The sequence below is a fragment of the Rhea americana genome, unplaced genomic scaffold (genome assembly GCF_003343005.1).
Source record: "Rhea americana isolate MKP2758 unplaced genomic scaffold, rheAme1 scaffold_30, whole genome shotgun sequence".
Taxonomy (NCBI): Eukaryota; Metazoa; Chordata; class Aves; order Rheiformes; family Rheidae; genus Rhea; species Rhea americana.
In genome coordinates this window covers 1,643,228-1,659,339 of record NW_028186424.1, presented here as the reverse complement: position 1 = coordinate 1,659,339, position 16,112 = coordinate 1,643,228, and the positions used below count along the sequence as shown (strand labels likewise).

General features: G+C 36.8%; 1 protein-coding gene across 3 annotated transcripts in view; it reads left to right on the top strand.

Annotated features, from left to right (window-relative positions):
- Window positions 1–15,071, top strand: part of EVC2 (EvC ciliary complex subunit 2) — an 83,117-nt gene extending 68,046 nt beyond the window's left edge. For all 3 annotated transcript variants that reach the window (XM_085309581.1, XM_085309582.1, XM_085309579.1), the window contains exons 18-21: window positions 1,254–1,341; window positions 8,220–8,413; window positions 9,947–10,048; window positions 10,528–15,071. In XM_085309581.1, coding sequence (XP_085165707.1) covers window positions 1,254–1,341; window positions 8,220–8,413; window positions 9,947–10,048; window positions 10,528–10,798 — 655 coding nt within the window. In that variant the 3' untranslated portion in view covers window positions 10,799–15,071. The remainder of the gene's footprint in view (window positions 1–1,253; window positions 1,342–8,219; window positions 8,414–9,946; window positions 10,049–10,527) is intronic.
- The last annotated feature ends 1,041 nt before the right edge of the window (window positions 15,072–16,112 follow it).

Genomic DNA, 16,112 nt, shown 5'->3' with positions numbered 1-16,112 from the left:
ACTGCAGTCCTTATAGACCATAATATCACAGAGAACAGCAGACTAAATGCTTTATTGTTTTGGGGAGGGAATCTACACCTATCTGAATTGTGCCTTTCTGCAGTGTGGTCCAGATGATAATTGAGAACACTTAGCAATTTTGAAATAAGAACCATAATAACCTTTTAAAATGTAAATTGTGATGTACTACATGGCAATCACTATTTCTTAATGGGCCAGTGGAAAAATAACAATACTCCTTACCAACAAGGGGAGTAACAAAGTTATAGTCTCATAAATGCATAAATTCTCATCTCTGAAGAAGGTAGGTAGGGACTTCATTGAAAACTGCTCTGCTGGAGTTAGAGGAAGTAGCTGAGATGATTTAAACTGACTTTCCATCTCTGCTGTGCACATATTTTACTGTGCAGACTGAATTCCATGTCATATGATCATTTTTTATGGGATGAATAAACTGTTCATCAGAAGTAGGCTCAATTTAATTTTTTCTTGACAGTTTTTATGTAAAAAATATCATCAGAAAAAAAACAAAAAACTATTTGCCTTGGAACATTTTTTGATGTAGAAATGGCTATCTTGACATAAAGGTTAAGAAAAAATAGATGAGGGTTTGCAAAATTACAAAATATTGCATTACATTCATTACAGTCACGTAAATTAGAGATTACATTTATGTATGGATTGCACAATATGAGACACCCACCACATTTCACGTAAGACCCAGAGAGGCTGCTTTCCATTACAGCAAGCGTTTCACTTGAACCAGTTCATTTATTAAAAACGATTTTGATAAGCTTTGAGCGGGCTCATTACACTCATGGATCTGTTCTAACAGTGAAAGGGCTGGTGGTCTGCTGGATGTAGATTGGTGACTCTTTTCTGCTGTAGGAGTATAATATATATTCACAGAGTAGATAGCTTATTAGCCTGGGGATACTATTGTATGTAGACCTATCAGTGATGCCTTTAAGAACAACAGCTGGTCTTCACTATTTAGCTGGATCCCTGAAAACACAGTGAAAAAAACAAGTCTTGTGTTTGTCCCAAGTGGCATAAWGGTGGCTTCATGGTTTAGTCCAGAAAGGAAAAATCACCAATAGTGCAGAAGCTTACTGATCGCTATTTTTCCAGCAACAAAAAGAATCCATAATTTGCCAAAAAGTATAGTGAGGACATAKTTTTAGACTTCACTTGTTTCCTACAATATAGTTGCTATATCTGTAGAAGATTTCAGTGTTCTTTCTTTTATTCAGCCTGAGAGAAGAGCAAACAAATTATGTTGTGCTTGAAGATCTCCTGGAAAGTTTAGAAATGGATGCATTTTTGGCACTTTATAGTCAGGTAAGTGTGAAATTGAACAGGTTTAAATTTAGGTTTGAATTACTGCTCTATCTGGAAATAAGTTGGTTTTCAGGGATGAGGAGGTTGTTTGTTTATTCTGTTTTTTCATCCGAGACCATTACAAATGTTTTTGGACCCAGTTCTGCTAACGATCACTGCTGGTGTTTATAGCCTGTAAAATCACTGACTTCAGTTACTTCTGACCAGCTTCCAGGCTTTTTAATTTTACTGAGTCGTACTTCTTTGTGTTCATTTAGGACTACTTTCTGAGAGTTGTCCCTGTACATTTCATTCTGTAGAACTAAAGTCTCTGAGTTTCTTGTTTGGAGACAGATTTTATAGTTTGGTTTTCGTGTGTATGAAGACACATGTTTTTTGTTTAGGTATCAGTCAGTATGAGAAATGATCTTCATTGACTGTGTTATGAACTAAATGATAGAAGCACTGCTAATTAAGTGTTCTAGTATCRTTACTCAAATTGTTCTCCAAAGGAACATCACCTCTTTGGCAGGCTTAATTTATTATCAGTTGGTTGCCTGTCAGTGCCACAAAAGGCATTAAAAATTCATCACTCTGTCCCAGAGTTTTATCTGCACATCTTAGGTGTTGCAGCTTTTTCCATCCAAGTACCTTGCCTTTCAGGGACAGCTGCAGTCACAGTATCATAAACTGAGAGCTTCAGACACAAGAAAGCTAAGTAGGGACCACATGGAGTCTCTTAGCTTTTCCTGTATCCCAGGTTTGTTTCTGAGCTGTTTATCCTCTCGAGTTAGATATCCATTTAAGATCAGCTCTTCTCATGAAGAATTGGAGGCCTCTCTTACTCTAATGTGCTATGTAGATGTGTTAGGATGTTCACCTGCAAGGTAGCAGATGTTTTTAGATCCTTACTCTGACTTGGAGAAGAAGCTTGCATCAAAATCTCCCACAGCTGATAGGAGTATGGTAATCACTTCAGTCTCTGTCCCTCCTGCGGACTTGAGGGCTCAGGCCAAAGCAAGCCTTCCACGAGCCTTAATGAAAGAGACTCATCTCTCAATTTCCAACAGCCTGATAACTAAAGTGCTTCCTCAAATGAAAGCTCATTTTGTGCTAATGATTTAAGGATAGAGGAGAAATGCGAAGCTGAATCTTACACTTTCCAACAGTATCCTATCCTCTGGGCATAATAATATAAACACAAAAAATCTATTCTGACATGAATTGTAACATTTAAAAGTGCTTGCTGAGGAGATCATAACCAGCATTACCAGCCTTCTAGTTTTAAATCCAAGTTTGTGTGTTTCCTCAACTTTTTTTTTTTGATTTTATTTTTTGATTTTCTTTTGCAATCCCTTTTTTCGCAAACTGTCTTGTTACCATGTTGGCTTTGATAGCTTGGCATAAGGTAAGCAGACATGGCTGTCAGCAGTTGTTGAATTCTATTTCAGTCTTAAATTTCTTCTATCTCAGTTTTCTGCCTGCCTGTTCTCTGCAGCCTACTCTACGCAGAGATCCTAGTAGGACTTCACTGTGAAATGCGTAGATAGAATCCTGCTGACACTGCAGAATTTTTTGCTATGTGTCTTTGTAGGATGCTCATGACATATAAATGACTCATAAGATGGTGGCAAGTTTTAATCTGGTTATTTCTTTRCAGCTCTAAATTTTACATGTAGTCATTTATATTCCTTTAGAAYAACTTAGATAATGCCAATGGGATAGCTGCCAACTGCGTTCAGTCGTGGAATAGCAACATGGGCAACGATAACTACAAACTTTTCAGAGGAGATAGCAAATTGAGGCTTTGTTTGCTGAATCATAGTTGCAGTCTGTAGAGTAATTAAAGATTTCAGAGTACKTTTTGAAGAGAGGAGAGGTTACATCTTTTGTCTTGTTCAATGTTTCTTGTTTTTCTATAGTGGATAGGAAGTTAAAGGATTTGTGTTTTTTTTTTTTACTGTATTTCAAATGTTCAAATGTATGTTGAAAATGAGCAGTCTTAAACTGTTGAACATCAGTGGAAAATAAACATGAGAACAGATATATAAAAGTTGAAAATGCTTTTTAAGGTACTTTGGACCTTGATCTTCATAGTTTAAGTCACTTACTGTTTTATCTTGTAAACTCTTTTTATGCTCTTTTTTCCTAGCTCTCTATATATTAATCTGACACTATGTGCTATATTTATAAATGATATTGAGGCTTTAAGCATCACCAACCAGCTCTTTCAAACTAGCACCACTGAAACCACTATCACAGTTTAATATCATTATATTTAAATCTGCTATTGCCTTGTAATCTTGGGCTAATTGAAGAAATGGCTGGGATCTTGTACAGTGTTTACTTAGCAATTTCATGGGCTGACAAAAACACTCATCGTTAAGCAGGAACTCTTAAAAGAGAACATGAATATTGCATTAGTCTACTACTCCAGTAGCTTGTAATACTCCTGGGCATAGGAGGGTGGGAAGAAGGTGCATATAACAAGCTGCTCAGTAGCTCAGCTGTGGGAGAGTTCTTGTCTTGGAGGATGTTGTGAAATGTTTCTCTGCTGCTCTTGAGTTTGACTGAATCCTGTCTCTGATGGAGCCTCAGCATCTACCTGTCTCACAGAGAAGGCATTAATTAATTCAAGCTGTGTGGCATGTCAAGATTAACTGAATGCTGGAGCAGCATATAGTACCTGATGGAAGGGAAGAGGGACAAACCTCTTGGCTGCTGCTGCTGCCGCCACCACCACCTTTGAATCGTTTCAAGGGGAATCATTTTCCCAGAGACCGTGGTTCTTGGCTTTTCAGTTCAGAGATAGTTTTCTCTTTCTTTTGGAAATGTTACTGGGCTGGAAAAGACGACCGAAAGCAGAGACATTCTGTACTCTTAGAAAGCAGAGGGATTAGCTGTTCTCACACAATGGAAATAACCGKATCTCCTAACTCAATGGAAGGAAATAAAAGAATCTCTTTTCTATACTAATCTATTTTTGGGAAGTTCTGGAACTCTTACTGTTAATCGTTAGACTGTACTGCTTTTCAACGTTATTGTAGCTCATTTCTGTCCTAGAAAATTTTGTAGTTAAATRCTGATGTTTCTTGTGCTGTTCAAAGATCCAATAGTTTAACTGAGAGGAAGCTACCACACAGGTAAATCTTGTTGCTTATGTTGCTCACTATTCAATTGTATTTTTATGATGACTATTAGGTTCCTAATGCTTTGGCACAGATATATGGTGAAACACCTTCTGAAAGATACGACATGAGTTCTGCAACTTGGGAAATTAAAATCATGGTTCTACCAATTACAGATGCATGCAGGCAAAATGTATCATAATTTTCACAGTACCTACTTCTCTTAGCATCTTAGTAGGTGATCAATGATCATTGATAATTACAGGTTTTGACATCATGAAGACAGAAAGACATTTGAGAACATTACTCTCACCTCATTGCAATTGAAAACAGGACATGCTGGTCACTGTGTTGTATGTTTTGTTCATAAGATTCCTGATATTTTGAGACGTACCTTGCCTAAATTCCACAGAACCTATACAAATAGTCCCTGCAGATACGTAAAACAAAATCTCTCTTCTCAGCAAATGTAATGTAAATGAAAATGTAAACCATTTTCAACTATAATCCCAAATCTGAATATTCTCAATACCAACTGTAAAGAAGTAGATGCCTAGTAGAATAGTAATTCAATAAGGCTCATAATTCAACATGTTACTTCTTTTGGATGTACCTAATCCCTTGTGTCAGTGTGGAAATTGATTTTAAATCTCTGCCTCCACTCCTTTTTCTTAAAATTTATAGAACACATTTATTGTCAAGTATTAGGATTCTATATCTATTGTACCTCTATATTTTACATGCATTCTTTTCTATAAAAAGGATTTTGCCCATTAGACTAATTTCCAAAACTGTGGATTCAACCCTCTCTAGAAAACCAAGTAAGTTTTTCTTACATTTCATGTTTCAGCTTATGGAGGCAGATCTAGSTCAGTAAGAGATTTGCCTGAATGATAGTGAGTTCAGGATCATGAGATTCTGGCAGAGCAGTTACTTTTACATAAGCACTTAGTTATAGCCCCAGGTATGCTCGTTGATTTTTTTTTTTTAGAGACAGCAGATGAGGCAGGCAGAACGTCACGTGCAAACAGCACAGTAAGTGTGAAGCACAGCATGGGTGGAGTTCGTTGAATCTTACATTTGTTGTTTAAATACACATTGCTCAACCCAAATGCCTAAAGGAATTGTACTCTGTGTAAATTACAGTTTATACATTCCTATTTTTTTGTCCAGATTCAGAAAACACAAAGTAGGTTACTGAGGATGCAAATAGCAAATTTGTGACTATTAGATATAATTTAACATGTTAATTCCCAGTCTTTACAGTAACTTACTGTATAATATGCCTGAAGTACCAAACTCATCCCACTCTGGAAGGCATTTAGTCTGACCTAGTGTGACCATTTCTGTGTTTTCGTGCATGTTCACTTCTTCATGCTTATGTAAGCACACATTTTTCTCTCTCAGGTGGTCTAGGTAGCTGTGGGTGTCAGTAAGCATTGCTCGCTGCGGGTGTATGTTCACACATCAGCACTTCTTTTGCTGTACATATGCTGGATGCACCTGGCCAGTGGGTGCCAATGTCACTTTTTATACTACTGACAGCATTGTGGCACTTTGCAGAATTACTCAATCATGAATTTTGCTGTAATAGAATAGCATTAAGGGTTGCTTCTTGGTCCAGATCGTWCCTGATGGTAGGGAAAGGTAATGATCAGAATGGCAAAAAGTGTCGCAGAGAACACTTTGAAAGAGGAAACAGGGAAASCAGTGCTAAAGTCATAACGGTTGTATCATCCCTATATAAATTACTGAGTTAAATGTCCTGAGGCCTTTCAGGGAAAGGGAATGATGGGTCAGAGATGTGTCAAAAACTTCATTCACACTTAATATTGGGAGGAGGGTCTTGTACCTTTCTAGATTGACTGTTTCCAAAAATGCACAAAACCCCACAAACAGTTGGTATACACAACCTATGGAAACTTACTGTATAAAGATTTAAGCTCCTTTTTACAGTGCCTTCCATGGAAGAATCAAATCACTTCTTACCTAAGCAGTCTGAACTCTCTTACACACCTTTGGTACCTGTTTTAGGGTGGAAAATATCAGATGTGCTAAATACCTCTTTAATTTACTAATCTTTCTTATTGGATTTTTCTTGGAGCTTTTTTTTTTATTTACTCTAGTATTGCAGTGCTTTCCATAGAAAACCTGTAACAATGATGGAAGGCTTTGGAGAAGGATTAGTTCTGTGTTTTGGGGGGAAATTCTCTGCTTAGTGTATAGTTTTTGGAAAAGAAGATTGATTATTTTATATAGCCATCTAAATTTGGGTTAGGACTGCTTTGGGGATGTTCTGTCTGTCTGTCTGTCTTTCTGTCTGTCTGTCTGTCTTTCTGTCTGTCTGTCTGTCTTTCTGTCTGTCTGTCTGTCTGTCTGTCTGTCTTTTTAATGGATTTAACATAAAGACTGGTTTATTTAGGGAGTGTTCTCTTGGAGAAATCGGTTCTTTCAGAAAAGATTCATTTAATACGGGGTTTGCTGTGTGCGTTCACTGCTCTGAAAAATCCTCATACAAAAAAGACGTAGAATTGAAACATTTGCTGTGACATTTTGACARTCATCCTGCCCTGTGGGACCTGGAGGGTTTTCTCTGTGACCTGAGCTTTGCAGTTGCCTCCCACCTCTGGGTGTTTGTGCAGAAGTGAGTCAGCCTTCATGAGGGGTAATGGGAGTTTCTCCCAGGGCAGTGCTTGTAAGGGTGTTTTACATCAACTGATGGAGACTCCTCTTGTAATTAGGAGGCACTATAATGAGCAGGTAGAAGAACTGAATAGGAAAAGGAGCTAAAATATCGTTAAATCAGAGCCTTCTTGTATGTTTGGTACATTTTACCTAACTCAATCTGACTTAAGATATATACTTACAGAATTTTGCTAGCATCCTTTCAGCATTTAACTTGCTTTAATTTGCTATACTCTTCTCTTTCCCTCTAGTTTTCAGTATACTGTGAACTTTTTATAGTTGATATGTGTAAGAAGTATGTAGAAGTAGCCTTGTGGGCACGGTGGTTTTGACAGCTGAGCAGAAAGTAATGGGGTTTTGGCACTTGGCAGGGGCCAGGAAGTGGAGTTGGTTAATTGTCTAGGAAACGATAGGCTTTGGACTTAGCCTATTTGAACACTGRATGTGAATACACTTTTTCACTGACCTTTGGGCCAAAATAGCAAGGGCATTTGAAAAAGGTTGTCTATTTTCTTCTCTGGACAACTGATTACAAGCTGTTCTCTGAACTTATTGCAGAATTTGGTGTTACGAAAGGCTGAACAATAAACTGCTCAACCACTGCAACACATAAATGTTGTCATTAGGTTTCAGAGGCTAATCTTTTGCTGCTTTTTGCAGACCAAAGAACACCATCTCACTTAATTCCTGTTTGGATAGGATTTCTTTATAACAGTGCAGTCCATAAATTAACTAAACCTTACATTCTGGAATATTATTGCGTTTTGATTTTCAATCCAAAGGGCATCGAGTACATGCCCTGAGTACATACACAGAAAGAAACTGGTTGTGATCAAAGATCCTCAAAGCCAGAATTCAGAGTGGAATGAATGACTTTAATGGGTGTATGGGCCAGTGTGGAAGATAGTAATGACCATAGCACTGGGACCAATTCACACCAAAACTGTCATAACTAAAATGATTTGAAGTAATATTTTTTTGTTTCTGTAATGATTAGTTCTTCAACATTAGTAATTAAAATTCACTAACACTTTTTTTTTTATCACAATACTAAATTTATCTGTCTTCCACTTATTAACCCTTTAGGAGCTCCAATTGGCAGGTTACTTAGCCAAACTGACAAAGGTACCAATGGGGATGTTACACAGGATCCTGAACTTATTGCTACCCTCCAGTTTACAAAGTGAGGTTCTTACTGTCCTCGATTCCATCAATAAATATTCAGATGGTGTTACTGAAAGTGATGGTAATGCAGAAGAGTCTGGCAACTGTAGAAAAAGGTAAGTGTGGCATTTGCTGGTAGACAGTTGCAGCAGAAAGTTATTGCTTTACAGGGATATATATCTGGTGGACAAGTAGGTTTACAGCAGTACAAAAAGCAGCAGGTGCCTAAGTTTCCTTTTTGAAAGATTTTTGAAGGGTAAAGCGAATTTGAAATTACTAATTTATTGTGTGGAATATATAAAACAAATTGGTTAATAAAAAGTTAATTAACTTTATAAAACATCTTTGCATAATGTATAGACATATAGATTTTGCTCTGATCATTTTTTTGCTGTTGGTTTTAAGTTAGATTTAATRAAACATTTTCCTTCACACTTCTGTATTTGTATTATTCATAGCAAGTTAAACAATGCCGTAACTTTCATATAATAGCAGTTTTAATGCACACAGAGGTAGGAAGAGGAGTGAAATAACCCTCAGTAAATTCACTCTTTCTGAGGTTTCCACTGTGTGCCTGTGATCCTACTGTGCCCTGATCTTAGCTGTACCTACAGACTACATAAGTTAAGCCTGTATCCAAACCTAGGAAAAATTCTTTTTCAAATCATTTGCTGAGCCAAAAGCTCCCTTGGAACACTTGCCCTGTCAAAGAACAGAGCCCAAGGTGATCACAACTGTATTTTAGAAATACTGTGTTGTCAACCAATTTTGTAAGATTTTCTCATTTTGTAATGTCAAGTGTAGATAGCGAGACATCATTATCATTAATATGTAAGCCTAGCTGTAAAACCCTATTCTCCTTTAACYAGTGTAAAGAGCTGATTGTATGAGAAACATAGGTCTTTCTGCATTCTTTATCATGGAAAATCATTGTGTGGTGGAGAAGGCATTTTTAATTATTGCAGCAATGTGTGAAGTATGCACAGAATATGTTCCATAGCCAACATGGAATTGTTCATAACTTTGCTGGTTTATGACTTTAGATCGTTCTTTTTAGATTTTTTAGGTCATTCATCCAGAAAGTTCTTGCCTACAGTGTTACGAAATGCTTGTCAGATTTCAAGAATTGATAGCTCCTAAAGATTTAAAGATAAAAGTTATATTTAAGAACAGAAGTTTCAGCATTGCAAATGCATGTCCCTTCAGGGTTCATTAATTAGAGTTGCGTTTGGCTGCTGTTTTTCACTTCGCTCAGAGACACATAGTCTTCCAGGGCCCTCATCCATCCCGTTTATCGCAGTTAGCACGAGCTCAGCAGTTGTCCAGTCAACACTGGGAGGTGCCTCCTGGCCCTCAGACCCAACTCCTGCCGTGGCACACGAAGGGGAGAAAAGCAGATGCTGTGGAACTGGGTCCTTTAGCTGTCGGATGTGAGCCGTCAAGGAACGGATGTGGGTCCTTGGGATATCACGGTTTGAGGTGTGACCTCATGCAGTTCAAAAATTTTGTGACAGGGCCACAAAAATCTCTGAATGTTTATATTGATTTTATTTGAATTATTATAGCCATGTTTTTGCTAATTAAAATCAGAAAGAAGAGGGAAGCGTGTATATATTGGGATTTACTGTTGGGAATTTTTTCTTCTTCAGGAAGCAGCAAGGGTTATGGCAGGTGTTAGAGAGCAAAGTAAAGCAAGATCTGATAAACAGAAGTTTGGAAAAGATGTCTGCTCTGAACCGGAGAAAAGATAGGTAAGGGAAAGCAGGAAGAAACATGCAGTCTTTTTATATCTCATCTCTTAAGATTCTTTCTGTTACAAAATATCTATTAGAAATTAGAAAGTATATTCATAAATTTGCTTTTTTGGATGCTATTCTCTGTTTGGTGCTTGTTTTGTACAACGTGTTTATACATAATATACAATAAAAATAAGTCCCTAAAAAGATTTTTAGCACACATCCAAAAAATCCACAGATTTTTCATACCAGCTGCTCACCTTCCTCATGGGTATTTATTATGAGGTTACTGGGTTTTATGCAGTTTTGCATCTCATAAGTAAATTGTTGGGAATTGGAAGGGACACAAACATTTCAGTCAGGGTTTTCTTTGGCTTCCAGACTAAAATTGCCTTTTTTTCTGTTAGGAAATGGCACAGACATGTATACTATTTTTACCCAAGTTTTCACTTTTAAAAGTCTTTTTGAATTCAATTTATTTTTCGTTAATGCAGCTTGATAAAGAAGAAGCAACTTGCTTTCCTGGAAAGAGCATTGTTCATTCATCCTGAACGTTCACCTCGACATAATCCTGTGGAACAGTCTGGCCCACCTAGTTCTGTGAACGTGACAAGCGCGGAAGCAGTAGAGCAATTAGACACAGGGGAGAAGGTATTTTTATTCCGTGAGCAGACTGATCCAATAATTTCATTTCATAATTCTCCAAGGAAAAAGAAAAAGAGCTTTCTTAATTCCAAAAAGGCTGCTCGTGCAAGTATGAACTAATAGGGGAGACATCCAGCCAGTGCATCAAGTTGGAAAGATGAAGTTACTTAAGTCAGAAGAATAATGAGACGGAATGAAGCGTGCAGTTTAAGTAACACTTGCATAGTTTTAATATTGTTTGCTTGACATTGTAAATAGCTGTAGTTTAGAATTGGATTTTGCATTCCATCAGTTAGCAAATGTGCATTGTGCATCTTGTAATCCTTGTTAGCCTATAAGGGAGCCGTGGGYGAAGTATGGGTGCTTTGTGACGTGCTTTGTGATGAGCAGGACTCAGTGTTCGTTCAATTAATTTTGATCGTTTTTGCACTGATTTTACTGTACCTGTAATTTCATAATTTGTGTAGAAAGAATATTTATTACATAAAGTACTGATTTACTACTCTTGCATTTATGTATTCATGTAATAATCTGTGGTATAAAGTAATGTGAAGAGATGGAGTAGATGGTCCACAATAGCTGTTCTCTGATTTTTTGTTATAGCTAGTTTACTATTTAATAATGTTCTTCTAGTAGACTTTTGATACTACTTTTGCAATCTACATTCTATGATTATAGCTGATAGTCAAGATCTTCAGCAAATACAGATGTGCTTAGCTTTACATCCCAGGGTAACTTCAGCTTTTCACTGCTGTTGCTAAACATAACTCCAGTAGAACTGTGAGTATGGATACAGTTCAAAAGTGCCTTAAATATTTGCAACCTGTTGCAGTCTTTTCTTGGTGAAGTAACAGTATCACACTCACTCAAGAAAAAAAGGAGAAAATGTACATAGGCTTATAATACCTTCAAAAGCTTTTTTCATTACAGTGCTGTCAATTCCCACAATTTTAGTTGTTTTTTTTTTTTTTTTGAAATGGAGTAACTGAAATTATTAGAGTATCGTTTTACATTTAAAAAATTCATTTTCAAACCTTTCTTGTTGAGGGAAAGAAGCTGATAAATATGAACATTAAAAACAGTAACAGCAAAAGTAAATAAAAGCAATTATCGTATTTGTTAATTTTTCATGATATTCAAGCATACTTTGAATTTTTTTGAACTGCTTTTGAACATTATACTTAGAAGATCTGTGATCACGTATTTTGCGATTTTTTTATGTATTGAATTTCTTTGTATTAATAAGATGCCATTTTCATACAGAAAACTAAAATAGTCTTTTATAAAGTATCTTAATTTACTGGAACCTTGGAGACTTTGAAATGCTACAGTAATGTTTCCTCCTGCATGGATCAGTATTTAGGAAAAAGATAGCAGCGTTACATCTAGTGTTGCATGAGATCTAACTCCTACTGTTACAACTAAATGCCTGGACAGACCACATGAAAAAAAGAGGGCCTAGAGCACTTATGGCATGGAGAATGCAACAATGTAAAAAGTATCAAAAATGAATTTATAAAGGCTAATTAGCTGAAGAAATAGATTGCTCTACTATAATATAAATCAAATTAAAAACTTGAGTGCAAGAACTTTTTTTTCTCTTCGTCTATCTTCCTAGTCACGTTTTTGAAGAAAGCAAAACTTATCATCCAACTCATTATTGGAAACACTAAAATAAATCAAATTGCTTCAATTAGTCTCTGACAGTAGCATTTTAATGAGATACAATGGCATCAACAAAGTTTAAAATGTTACAACCATATGCTCCTAAGTCTCAAACAAACTTAAGATGTTCAAAACTCCTTAAGTTGGCCTTAAATCCAACCAACAGCAGCAATACAGAAGCTATGGCAACTAGTAAAGCAATGAAAATGAACAAAATAATTTAAAAGCGTTAGAATGACTAGTGTCCTTTTTTGCAAAGCAAAAGTTTGCATCCATGGGCAACAGCATGGCCCAGAGAAGCTGCACGAGGAACTCTTCCCACCAGAAATTTGCTTTTCCACCTTGACGTACAACCTAGTATTAGTATAAAGACACAGCCAGATATTAAGATATTTTGATTTGATACTTTGATGAAAGTGGGCACTTACCGGAATGTTTAAAATGGCCAAAGTCCTCCATGTCTGTAGACTTAAAAAGAATCAATATCCATAAACTTCTGGACCTATACAACTTTTGGCAGTGGGATGAGTGTCCACCAGTTTACCTCGACAGTGTTATATTATGATGCTGGTCTTCATGTTGTATCCTGTATTCTCCTCTTGAATGCTTTTACTGAAGTCTAATTAATTATGAGTAATGATGTTCTTCACTACCTCTCTTAATAGAGATTAAAACAAAATTGTTATATCAGATAATGGTGTGCAGGCTGCAGAGCTGCTTTTAGAAAGAATGAGATTTATAAAAGACTGGGCTCCCCACCCCCTTTTCTGTTTTTTATAGCTTGGCATGTCAGAGGTACTGCTGTTATATTAGCAAGCAAGAAATATTGTTTACTTGCTTGTTTAGCTTTACAGTAGAATCAGACTTTTTCTTACTAAAGAAACCTTTTAAGTGGAATCTTTTAAACAAGATTCCACATAGTAAAAATATATATTAGCAAAAAGTATTTTCTGCACACAAAGTACTCTTCTGCAATGCCTGAGTTGAATATTTTTCCATGAAACCTAAGAGTTGAGATTTCCTAAGKTAATATGTTTCCATTTCATTTCCCTATTCTCAGTATTATTTATCAATTTATTATGAAGTAAAATATACATGCTAAGCCTAAAAAAATAATGCCAATAGCAAAGGATGGGATTTTTTGCAGGTTTCTACCTATATTGTCTCAAAAGTCACTTGACTGTAAAGAAAAGTGAAATATATATATATATGTGTGTGTGTGTATATATATATATGTATATATATGGAGATGGAACATCTGCACTGAGAAAATGGAATTAAGGAGATGATTTTTTGCAGAATTAATTATTGCATTAAATAGATAACTTTGTTATCTTCTCTTATTGCTTTCATAATTTTGTTGTTTTCAGAATAACTTTTAAAGTGACAATTTCTCTTTAATGAGGTCAATTCTGCAGGATATTTATCTGGTTTATTTTAACCTGGGGAAATCATGCTGCTTGCTTTCATTATCTTCTATTTATCCAGTTGCTATTTTAGCACCTGTATTTCTTCTGGGGAAAGTTATATTTTTATGCTGTTATCTTAATACAACACAGTGCCAATAGTTACGGAGCCTTTCGTCAGCCGCTTTCACTTCCCGAGACCCTGACAGCAGGATTTCCAAAGTGCCGAACACTAAGTCCACTAACTCCGCTGGCTGACGCCGTTCTGCACCCTGCCCTACGCTGACGTATTTTGCTAGCRTACTGATAGAGCCGATGCAGACGTAGGTGTACCAGCATAAAACAAGCTTATCTTGCCCGCCGAATTGTAAAAGTTACGTTAGCAAAAGTAACAGCGTCGCAGGCCACCGAGCGCTGCACCAGGGCTTCTGGCCGCAGAGCCGTGCCGCYGGAGACCCGCCGCGCTGACGGACACCGCCCGCCCAGCTGAGCTCTCCGGTGGACACCCGGCCTCTGGTGCCTCCTGCTTGCCCGCTCAAGTCCTCTTCTGCCAAATGGCTGGCAAAGGCCATCAGGCCTTGGACTCTCTTTCCGCTCGTTTCGTTGTCCTTCGCAGGAATCAAGGTAGGGGGAAGTCAGACTCGGTGCTTGTGAAAGGCTCTGCAACGTGCTCACTGTTTGCCGTAGCATTGCAGACAAGCTGTGATAAAACGATCTGTTTAATGAGAACTGACCGTGTCCACCTGTGCGAGTGTTTGGGCAGTCRGAGCCTGTTGATACATGTTACCGATAAGTTATGTTTTCCACCTCAGCTATAGCAAGAAGCTTGGGATTCACACCAACTGAAAGCAGGAGAGTGTATAGCTTAGTTGGTTATAACTGCAAAAAAGCGAAATATATTTGAAAAAGGCAACTTCTGTTGGCTCTATTCTCTTCAATTATACCAAGAAGCCATCTTCACAAAAGTGTGGTATACTTTCACCTGCTTCTCTTTGAAGGAAGAAAACTGAATACAAAAATAAAAATTGAAAACAGCAGATATCGTTCCAGGCCAGAATAGCACTCAGAAGCTGAGGTGGGAATTTGAATTTGTCTGAGTGTTGCTGTTCAGGCCTTGATTTTGTATAGTGAAGAATGACATCTCATTTCAAGATGTGAGTGGTCTTGTATCTGCTTAACTGAACAAAAATATTCATATGCAGAGTGTTTCAGGAGTAAAAAAACCACTTTCGGGAAGTGTAAAAACGAGAAGGCTGTTATAAAATATTTTGAGTGGGTAGGTGTGTGGTGTCTATATTAATAAATAATTGAAATCAATGTTATCAGATATTTCTGATGTATTTTTTGTGTCCTTGTGGCTTGACCATAGTAACTCTGTTACTAGTAATTAAATCTACGGCAGGAGGGTTCTTCCACATTTGCAGTTGGTCACTGATAACTCATTGTTCCAAAGTTGCCAATTTGGCTGTTTTTGCAAATTAGCCTTAATATATACACAGGACTATGTTTGTCATTGCTCTTTGTATACTATAAAAAGTAAGTAATTCAGGGTTGCATTTTCAAAAGTGATCTTTTTCAAAGTGATCTCTACTTTTTCTACTTCAAGTGTCTTTGAGAATATCAAAGGGACATTAGGAGTTAGAAGCTGTCTTTGAAAGTTTGCTGCTTCATATCTTCAAACTGTCTAATATAATAGGGTTATCCCATATTTTTTCTTGTAATATTTTTAACAATTTCTCTCTCCTATTAATGAGTAAAAATTCACAAAACCTTCAATATACAATTTATTCTTTTTTTACAACTATATAATGGCTAATTGTTCCCTTTCTCTCGCATTCTTAGATGAGGGCACACAATAATTCAATGACAGTTTTAACAAAGATAATTCTTTTCACATTATTTTTTCAAAAAAATGTAAGATATGTTTTTCTTACATAAAAATATATTTATTATCTTTTGACAAGATTTGTGTCTTTGATCTGCTCTGGGGAACAGAGGAAAAACCATATTGTGAAAGCTGGGAGATTGGGCTCAAGTCCTTGCTCTGTCAGAGATTTCATTCATAAACCTCCTTTGTGTTTCTGTTTTGCAGGAGGATGAATATGTTAGAGATTATAATGCTCCCTGACTCATACAAATCCATGTGAATAGCTACCTAGATTTTCTTTGTTTTCTTTTTTTCCTTTTTCTTCTTTCTTTTTCTTTTTTTTCCTTCTTATTTTTTTCCATGTAGAGGTATAGGCAGAATGCGGTTTGGTGAACAGTGAGTATTTTCTTGGTTAGCTTCTTGTCAGCTCATGAGCTGCCAGTGGCCTTGTATATCTTGGTGGGGTATTGCATGCTGCCTTTCCTACACACACTTT